The sequence below is a fragment of the Myiozetetes cayanensis genome, unplaced genomic scaffold (genome assembly GCF_022539395.1).
Source record: "Myiozetetes cayanensis isolate MyiCay16 unplaced genomic scaffold, myiCay2020 scf7, whole genome shotgun sequence".
NCBI classification, from domain to species: Eukaryota; Metazoa; Chordata; class Aves; order Passeriformes; family Tyrannidae; genus Myiozetetes; species Myiozetetes cayanensis.
The window spans coordinates 714,840-725,867 of NW_026087964.1; the positions used below are offsets into that span (position 1 = coordinate 714,840).

Sequence of the window (11,028 nt, forward strand, 5' to 3'; positions counted from 1 at the left end):
AGCCATCCTCAAAATGTGTCTCTGTGCTGACCTGGGCAAGCATCACCTCAGAGATAAGAAGGTACCTGAAGGAGCAAATTTGCCTTAAAAAGTGGCAGATTCTCACAGTTGAAGATGGGGTGATAAATCACATACAGACACTGGTACAAATTTAAAAAGAATTTGGGCAGATAGCACAGTTCTCAGCATTGCAATCTGAAATCCTGCATTATGCTGCTTTTCTTTGTGTTTTCATTGTGACAAAATCGGGAGGAATAGCAGGAGATAACACATCCTTGTGTAAAGCATGTAGTGTTTCTGTGCTTTATTGATTTCTTTGTATCCAAAGTCTCCTACATTTTATCACTGAGTACAATTTCCAGCCAACTAGACACGATTTGGATGCTTTTCAGGTAAGACTGTAAGAAAGACATTTCTGCTTGTTATTATACCTGTTTTCTCGATAAGGAACAAAAGATTTGCTTCTAAAACTCAGTTTGAAAGACGGCTAGATTATTTTTTGGGCTTTTAAAATTTCTTTCTGTTCTCAAATTAGAACCAAATCAGAATTCAAGTCAGGAGGAGGGAGATCAGTAGCCCAGGCTAGTTAGATATTCTATATTTCCTTTTTCTTTAGATTTAGGTGCAGTTGAATATGAAAATGGAGCTTTGTAGTGAGATGCTTTTGACAGAGTCCTGTCTGCACTTTTCTTTCTGGGACCTCAGGGTGAGGCAATGTTGTATCTTGTGTAGACTTCTAACATGTGAATCCCTGTGTAAATTGGTGTAAATTGCTTTTTTACTGGGCCTGATATTGAGCTTTGACAGACTTCCTACTCTAATTGCCTTCAGCAAGCCTCCTGGCAATATCAAAAATTTTAGCTCTGGTTTGGGTTTGCCTTTCTGTCAGATAGAGTTTGGACTTTGTTGCAGACATTTATCTTCTTGAATACTAGGTGGGAGCCTCTTTAAATCAGTTTTACAAAATCCTGTTTCCTGTTAATATCCAAGAATTCAGATCAAACCATTCCACAGGGCAGAATGGTTTGAAAGTTGTAAATGTGGCTGCACTAATTTTGCTTCAGTTTGTACTGGAGCTGTGCTGGCCCTTAGACAATCACGTTTTCTGTCTGGGAGGTTCCATGGTAGGCAACATCCTCCAGACATCAGTTCTGTGCAGAATGAGGCAGATTTGGAATCAAAAAACCCGGAGCCACCATGGCAGAAAACTCATTCCCATGTTTCTCAGTTGTAGGTTGATGTAGAAAGTGAAATGTGTGGTATATAAACAGCTGTAGTAGTTCTGGCAAATCTGTGGGGTGAAATCCTGTTCCCATCTACAAAACTCCTTTGCCTTCATTGACTGAGGGTTTCTTCCTTGTCCTGTAGGATTGTTGCAGATGTTTTGGCATTCAGACTGATAGCAAATATCCTGCTTTAGGAACTTTGAGACAGGGGTGTATCATGAAAAATACTGATAAAGCAATTGCATTTCAAAAATTCAATGCTATATATAATTGTCCTTGTAGTGTTTCTGGGGTATGGTATGAGTTGTACTGGTTTGGCAATTTTTTCCTCCTGTGAAATGGCAGAAAATGAGCATAAAAAGAAAAATAACTGGTTCTGACAGATTTTTTTATCATGGGCCAAAATATTTTCCCCATTACATTCTGAAAAGAATGCAGCAAGATATTTATTAAATATTAAATACTGAGGAAATAAACTACATTATATTTGGTAACTACAATAAAAGTGCACCTTTTCCTTCATAGCACTAATATTTGAGAAGTAATTTATTGATTGAAAAGACATTTAATTAATAGGGAAAAAAAGCAATATCTATAAAAAATTTGAAAATATGTTTTTCACCTATGGGACCCACCAGGCTGGAGAGAAATCAGTAAATAATTCTAATTCACAAAAAGAATTATGTAACATTAACTTTTAGGCATTTCTAATGGTTTTGGGTTTTATTTTCACTGTTCCAGTTATTAAGATATGAACTTCCCTATTGAGTGTTCTTCTTAAAGCAAGTGAATTAGGATATAATTTTGTCTTTTATCCATTTTGTTTTAAAATAACCTGGAATAACTAAAACAACTGTAGAAGTGCCTCTTTATTTTGTCTATGCTTGGAATGCCAGTATTTGAGAGTATTTTATATCCTTGTTTTTGCAAATTTGGCATAAAGCATTTGCTAAAATGAGACTAGTCCATAGAAGATAGAAGATCCCTGCAGTTCTTGCTGTACTCCTGTGCTTTCTGTTGTCCTGGGAGATGGCAGCCTTTGGAAAATACAACCAAATGGGCTTGAGAATCCCATGGGTTCCTTACCTGGAATTGAAAAAATGCAGATGAGGATGGTTATTCATGGCTTGGCCACCTATAAAACACAACTATGCCCAGAATGAATTAAATATTCATCACCTGTAAAGGAGTGAGTTTACTGCAGTCAAATGTGAAAATAAATAGCTAAGTAAGGATGAGTATAATAATATTTTCTCTGGGTAGCTATGATCATTTTTAACATCATTGTGACCACATTGCATTCCAAATAATTACTTTTTTTTTTTGTACTTTTTTTTTTTTGTAACAGAGATTTTGAAATACATAAGATAGTTTTCTCACAATGGACTGTAGCTAGCAAAAGCCTTATGTGCATTTTCAAGTGACTGACTAAAATAGACCCTCAGCCATTGCACAGTAGTGCTGATAAATAGCAGATGTCTCCTACCAGAGGGATGAGAGCATCTGAATAGCAAACAGGCCATTCTTGCATTGGCTGTCACTAATACTGTCATGTTTTATGCATGGAATGTGCCACAGGAATGTAAGACAGAAGTATTATGAATAAGATCTTTTTCTTACATACATCTGATGTACATAGGAGTGGATTTACTATCAAGCACAGCTGAGAGGAAAATGTTCTGTTGCATAAGAATAAAGTCTGAGGAAATTATGTTCCTGATTCATAATTGCTTCATGTGAATTTATTTGGTCTGGAGGCTGTTAACTGAATTCTGCTTTGTGGTAAAAGCAACTGTACCTGGCCATGAAAGTAAGAACTTCCTTTGGAAAGCAGGAGAGGCAAGGAATTCACCCAGAACTCACAGATAGCCTTGAGGGCTTGGCAATGCCTGAGTCACCTGCTAAAGGCACATAAATCAGGTCTTAGCCAAGAGTATTTGAGGGCTTACAGGTCCTTTTTCAACATGCTAAATAAATGGCAATTGATCCTTGCAGTCTGTAAAGTAAAGTAAACCAGACTAAACTGCATTTATCAATAATTCCCAATACTAATTTTTTGCGTTCCTACACTTCAAGGTCAGTGTGGGCTGTTTTTATCATCTAAGCTGTCTTCCTGCATAACTGATGCACAGGCTCCCTGAATTGATGTGCATTAAAAATGTCCAATAGTTAATACATATTAAGCAAAACCATCCAATATTGATTTCCCAATTTCAAGAAATAGAATCAATCTTTCATGAGTTCTTGTGATTAATTAATATCACTGCTACATAAAAAAATTCAGCTAATTAATAACTAATATGACCTGCTTCACCTTTCAGCCATTATGTTTTGGTTTATCCTTGTCTAATCTATGGAAGTTGAAATATAATCAGCTTCCTGTTAACATGTACTTGCTGATTTTGATAAATTCATTTTTTAGTCATTCTCTTTATGGCTGGAAAAAACAGAGATGACTGAGTATTTCCCATAAAATATGTTTTTAGTTCTTGAGTTTATGTGAATTCTTCCCAGTTCCTCAGCACTGTTCTTGCATTGGGAAGAGGACTCACTATTCCATAACTGAATATGACAATTGAGCCCATTTCATCAGCTCCCTCCTTTTAGTATACTCAAGGACTGATTACTTGGGATCCTACATGGAATAAAGTTCCTTATTGTATAGGTAGGTATCACCTGTTACGAAGTTGGCCAGAAATTAAAATCTACATTTTGTGACTTTCAGCAGCTAATTAGGTATCAGTCACTTGCCTTCTGTACAACTTGCCACTTTCCTAATTGTCATCTGAAAATTTCATCAAATAAGTGACCCTTTTCCCAATATTTCAACAGAACTATTAATCCTGTGAAGCTGCCAAATGGTTTCTCGAAGACCCCACTGCGAAAGTCACTGCTGAGCACTGATCTTTTTTTTGGGTGTGGACGTACTTTTGGAAGCAGCTGCTGGAGAATTTGGGATCGCTCTGTATGTGCCTTGTTAGTTTTGTGTCAACGGAGTTTTTAATCAAACTCTCATGTAGGACTAAGCAAAACGCCTTTCGAAGGTCCAATTATATCCACAGCATTATTTTAAGCAATGCAAGGTTTAATCATATCAAAATATGATGTAGGTTACTTTGTAAATATTTTAACCCACACAACCCTTTGGTTGCCATTTATTTCTTTCCTCTCTTTATTTATGGAGTCTGTCACAAACATTGAATTATCTTATTTGGGAGTGCTGTCAGCTGAACTGACCTATTATTTCACAGGTCTTTTTTTTTGATCTGCTCAAATATTTCATGACTAAGAACTATCTACAATTCTTTTGATGTCTTCTCCCACTTCTTAAGGTTTAGTAAAATCAGCAATAATGATAGAGAAAATGCTTAAACAACCAGCTCTTTTAAAACTACCCATATTATAACATTGCTTACTGGAAATACATATTTTTTTCTCTATTTCCCTTACTTTTTGTGATTATAAATATGAAGATATCTCTGGAAGTTAGATTTACTCCTTTGTCAAAACTAAAGTATAATTCTTCCCCATTACAGTGATGTGACAATGCAGGGAGAAAATCTCTTTTCATCGCTGTACTCTTAAAAAGAGAAAATTCCAGCTTTATTCTCTCCCATTTCTTCAGCTATTTTGGTATTGTAATTGCTGGTTATTTTACTCAGATTATGTGTACATGTAAAAGAGGCAAAAAATCTTGATTGTCACAAGATTCTGGAGAATTCTGGAAATAGTGCAGGAAAATTGCTGCACAGCTTACAAGCAGCTCAAAAACTCCTCTAGACCTTAAGGACTTTTTTGGAGGGGGGAAAAACCTTGGAATTACCTTGTTGGCAGATATGATCCTTTGCTGTTCCAGAGTTCTACCCTTGCATTCACTAATAGCAAAGTTAGCTTGGAGCAAAGGCCTTTGTTGAAATTATTTTTTACTGAGTGATTTGTCACTTCCCAGGGTGGTGGACCCTGAAGGGAGCCTGCAGGAAAGATAGAGAGAAACTTTTTACAAGGGCCTGGAGTGACAGGACAAGGGGGAATGGCTTCAAACTGAAAATGAGCAGGTTTAGATCAGATATGAGGAAGAAATTCTTCCCTGTGAGGGTGGGTGAGGCCCTGGCACAGGTTGCCCACAGAAGCTGTGGCTGCCTCTGGATCTCTGAAAGTGTCCAAGGCCGGGTTGGACACAGCTTGGAGCAACCTGGGCTAGTGGAAGGTGTCCCTGCCCATGGTGGAAGGTGGAATAAGATGATCTTTAGGGTCCCTTCAGCCAAGTCATCATATGATTCTATGATTCCATGGCAGTTTTAACCTGGGTAAATTTTTTAGACTTGATGATCTTGGAGGTCTTTTCCAAGCGCAATGATTCTGTGATTCCAAGTGCTCAGCTCCAGTGCAGTGATTTTAGGTTATGTATGAATTTTGAATTTTCCTCAGCATTTACTGTTCTTAGAGTTTTATGGCCAATAACCTAAATTTATCTCTTTTGTTTAAGAGGGCTTTTTTTTTCATATAAGGAAGCAAACATATTTGTAAAGAGGTCTAAGTTGCAGAACACTATTACTTTGTGTATCAAGTCAAAGGTTCTGTTAGCTGTTAGGTCCAAAATCCATCATTATATCCATAATTCTCTTGGCACTACTAGGGAATGAAGGTTGCCTTCTGTACAGTGCAATAATTTCCTGCTGGTACTTTTATTCGAAACGTTAATTTTCCTTCTTGTGTTTTTTATTATTAACATTATCCTTTTGGAAAATTGCTTGTGTTTCTTTGCCCAGACTTTGTAAGGGATTAAGGCACTAAGGGCTTGATTCACTGCTGCCTCATTCCAGCTTTGTGCCACTGTAGCTCTGCTGATGGCAAAGCAGAGCTTAAAGCTGGAGGAACACTGGAGTGGTGGAGTAAGATCTAAATGTTAATTGGAACAATTCTTCTTTACTGAGCCCTAGGACAAGCAAGGAGCTGGAGGTGTAGGAAAATCACTGCAAGTGCTTAGGTGGCCAAATTGGATGCATGGGATGGCTAACAGCAGATTTTGGAGAACACTCATGGCCTAATTCTGTGATGGGGGTTTTATGTCTCTTTTCTGCTTCCAAGACTTGAAAGCCTTTTACAATATAAATGGATATTGAGGTCAAAGACTAAGTATCTGTATCTTAAAATGTGATTAATAATGGTGAAAACAGGGAGCTCGTATCTACTATAACAGCAGATTGAAACTAAAGGTGATTAAAATGGCATCAGGATAATGTGGTTTCCTAAAAGGTGCCATTGCAGTCTGCATCTGATCTTGAAGAAGTGCAGGCTTCTGTTCACTCTTATCAATATAGTTCATAAAATTACTGACATGTTCAAAGACGTAGATTGAACCCTATGTATAGGTTTAAGCATCTGATTTGTGTGGCCCCTCATTTTAAAACCCTTCCTTTAATCATTCTGTTCCCTAATGCATGTGAAACAGCTATACCAGAATGCTTCTCATGGTGGGAAATGGGAAGCTGTTGGAAACCTTTGACAACTGGAATTCATTCAGGAGTGTGCAATGTGGGCTCAGTCCAGGCAGTTTATTCACACTGATTACGGAGTAAATGCTATTTGACGGTATCACTTTATATTCAATATCAATTCACCAGCGTTTCAGAAAGAATCGTTTAACAATGAATAATGCTTGATTGTAGATCTCTGCAGTAAATTAGAATATCCTAATTTAATAGAGTGCGATCTGTTATTTGCCAACAAACATACAGATTGCCTTATAAATCATACGGTAGTGTGGTTATAGAATAACACTGCACTGGGTTGTATTTCATTACTCCCTCTTGAACAGTCATGTTTCTGCCATGTAATGTAATTTTCCATCTTTTAACTCAGTTTCTTTTACGAACAGAAATACAAATTAGTCCTGAGGAAAAATATTTACTGGGGGCAGGCAATTAACTGTGCATTTCAGGAAATGGCACCGAGTACATGAATATCATTAAAATGCTTTTTTGTTGTTGTTGTTGTTTTCCACCTCGCTGTGTGTAGCTATTTATGTATTTAATGAATCATAAGGAGGAAATAAAAAAAGAACAGGTAAGTATAGAATAATGTGGTTCCAGACACAGGCTTTCTGTAGGGTCTGTTCCTGTTCACATCAGTCACTGACACTTCAGAAGGAGATTTCTCCTGAACTCTTCTGTTAATGATTCAAAATACTTGAGGTGAAGTATAGCATGGTTTTTGTTATTTCCTTATGACTGTTTATCCTGCTTACCTTGCTTGGCATTTTTATTTCAGAATCATGTGCTCCCAAAATAGGGAGCAGGAAAGGTTTGGAGTGACACAGGCCATTTACACTTATTAAAAATAGCTAAAAACTTACTGAACATGTGGGGTGGACTTAAAAGAACTAAAATAATATTACATGCAAAATAATTCCTACAGTCTGGGAAAGACTTATAAATATTTGAAGCAGTTTCCATGGTATAACTGGAAGGTATATAACTGGTATGTTATGCTATATAACTGAAAGGCTTTACCACAAAAAAAAAAGTGTATCCTACTCTTTTAATATTTTAGGAAAGAGATAATTGAACATCATAAGTAGTAACCTGGGTTGCTACAGTACTTAGCATATTTTTAGGACCTGCTACTTTGAGGACATCCACTTGGATTTGGCAAGTACCTAATTCGCCTTGTGGGATGTTGAGACTTTGCCTTGAAAATCCCGTTAAGTGCTTAAAATCCTTCTGAAAATGTTGGCCAGGGGTATGTACTTCATTTCAGTGTAGGATGGAAGCTGCCTGACTGCAAGTCCCAGTGTTTTGAAGTTCAACAAGTTCTTAAGGGGCTCTCCCATCCCGAGGACCCGGGAAGCTCAGGCAGTCTCGTGCATGGGAGAAGCACAAAGGTATAAGTACAAAAAGCCTGGTAACCAAAAAGTGAGATTCCCTGTCACCACAAGGAACTCACATGTTACAGGAGCTGCAAAAACCTGTGGTTAACTGTTTCATCTTTTTTGCTTCTGTAGGGGTTTCAGAACCTCCTTTCATCTGTTCAGATGGGATTCTCTTAACAAGCTCAGCACTGGTCTCACGCTATTCCCATAGACATCATGGGGAGGGTTATCCTGGGCTTAACAGGAATAATTAGAACAAACCAGAACACTTGGGAAAAATCCCTGTTGACCTGTTTTGAGGTTTCTGACATGTAACAACAAATTTTTAAGGGTTTAAGTGAGAAGTAGCATTTTTTTGTGAAAAAAAAAAGGCAACTTCTTCAACCATAGAAAAACAATCATCAACAAGAAAAAAATGTAATGTGAGGTACCACAGTCTTACCTTTATTGTTCAGTGCATGTTGTGTTGCGATGCTTCAAGCTAATCCTGAGGGAGAGTATTTGTTTCACCTTTAATAAGATCTGGGAGGATCCACACTTCAGTCAGGAAACGGTTCAGTGATCCAGTCGTGGCATACCCTTGCTGTATTTTATTTTGGAGTAACCTTGCTGCATTTCCTTTTCTTTTCTGTTTGTAGCTGGACAGTGCCACTTCTCTCATCCAGGCAGCTAAAAATCTGATGAACGCTGTGGTCCTGACAGTGAAAGCATCTTATGTGGCTTCTACTAAATATCAGAAGGTCTATGGCACTGCTGCAGTGAACTCACCAGTTGTATCTTGGAAGATGAAGGCCCCCGAGAAGAAACCTCTAGTAAAGAGAGAGAAACCAGAAGAATATCAGACAAGAGTGAGAAGAGGGTCCCAGAAGAAACATATTTCCCCTGTACAGGCCTTAAGTGAATTTAAAGCTATGGATTCGTTCTAAACCACTGAGCTTTACCAGGAGGGTTTTATATTCTTTTTGTATGCGTACCTGCCGACTTGTGTGCGTCTGGCATGGGGTGGGGGGAAGCAGGGACAATTTGCATGCGACCTGAGACTCTATTCATAAAGTTACTAACCTTCTGCAATGCCAGAGTTTAGGGCATTGCCCTCTGATGTGAGATGGGCTTACTCCAAGCTTCCTTTTTAAACTAAACTATAGCATTGAATTGGCCAAAGAGTTCGCATCACGGGGGTAACGTGTGGATTAAATAAAAAAATTCAAGTCTAAACCCCGAAATTTTTAATGCATGCAAGAAACATTAGGTTGGCAGGTATATTAAGTGAAAAAAATAAAAAAAAAAAGGAATTGTAATGGTAGACCATAAAGCTTGTATTGCTTCTGTTGCAGTGCAAAAATGTACTAGCCAATATGCTTCAATGTGTGGCCCAATAATTAAATGATATAACTTTTAAGTCATCTTCATTATAGTATGTGAATTTTTAAACCAGATTCAAACTAATTCATCTTAAAAATGCTTCTTTTAATCCAGATTTTGTTCTTTATATTCTAGTAGTGTTCTGATTGCTCACATTTCGATTAATCCCATTAATATGACCAGAGGTTTACTTTTGCCAATTGAATTCCTTATGGTGGAGTATGAAGCACAATATGGTGATTGACATTGCCTTTTATATCATGATTATTATTCTGATTATTATAATATTAGTAATAGAAGACCTGGTGGTGGAATGTTTAGAGACACGGGAACTGACAGTGTGAGAATTTAGAGGCAAATATGTAGGTGTAGCTTGGATTACAGGTATCTGACATACCATTGTAACCACTAACTCAATAAACTCATTTAACCTTGGAATCCTCGAGATGGCTTGTCTCCTTTAATGCACAGATGTCTCCTGCAGCATATTTAATGTGTGCAGTGATTAATTCTGCCTCATGCTTCTTTTTTTTTTTTTTTTGCTTCTTTTTTACTTTTTTTTAGTGAATTTTCTCATGGGGTTTTTTTGTTTGTTTGTTTGTTTTTGGTGGTTTTTTTAATAGCCAGAATAAGCCAGCCATAGTCAGTGGGTCCAAACCAAAGTTTAAATCAGAGACAGATTTAAGCCTTGATACATATGAGACAGATGTGTGATGTGGGATGAAATTTTTTTCATAGAATACCTCAGAACCAGCATAAAGATAGTTCAGTTTATTAAGTTTGAAAGATTGGCACTTCAGAACTTTGGAAATCATCTACTGTGCCACAGCTTATAGACCTGTATAAAGTCCACTGTGCAAATATCTACTTTTACTCCCTTTTAACACCTTTTAACTCTGTAATTGGCTCAACTAAGGAAATTGTATTATTGTTTAAAAAAAAAACAAACTTTGCATATATAAAAGAAAAACAAAGAGCATCTATTAATTTTTCTTATAATAAAATACTAACAACTTAAGGGAACGTTCCTGACCTCACAAGGGTTTGAAACACTGGAATAAATCATAAGTAACCTCTGCAGAGTTTTTTAGGGATTTTTGGGTGCTTGTCTCAGATATGCTGATTATTCCCCAGAATAGCAAAGTACCAAATTTTGTTCTATTGCCCTCCTACACAGTCTATGTAAAGAAACTCTCTGGGGCCTTTTAGGAAATTACTATTTTTGCCTTGTTTAGTTGTGCTGTGGGATAAAAACGGTTCCCCAATCAGAACTGGAGAGTGTAGACATGACCCAAATATATTAGATGATGTGGGGAAGCCCTTGAAGAGCTTTCCTTACATTGCCCTGTAGTTTGGCATAGACTGACATTACTTGTGGTGCCAGTAAACTCTCTAAAAGTAACTGGGATCTCCACAAATGAAATTACAGAGATGAAAAATAACAGATTTTAAGGAAAAAAAATAGTAAGTTACAGATAAAAACATCCCAATGTGTTGCATGAAAAAAAAAGAAAATAGGAAATTTGCTGCAGACTTTCCACCTTGAAATCTTGCAGACCTTTTAGAGTC

General features: G+C 37.2%; 1 protein-coding gene across 5 annotated transcripts in view; it reads left to right on the top strand.

The window, feature by feature from the left end:
- The window catches only part of CTNNA2 (catenin alpha 2), a 485,320-nt gene extending 475,423 nt beyond the window's left edge, over positions 1-9,897 (top strand). For all 5 annotated transcript variants that reach the window (XM_050338724.1, XM_050338725.1, XM_050338727.1 and 2 more), the window contains one exon: positions 8,736-9,897. In XM_050338724.1, coding sequence (XP_050194681.1) covers positions 8,736-9,023 — 288 coding nt within the window. In that variant the 3' untranslated portion in view covers positions 9,024-9,897. The remainder of the gene's footprint in view (positions 1-8,735) is intronic.
- The last annotated feature ends 1,131 nt before the right edge of the window (positions 9,898-11,028 follow it).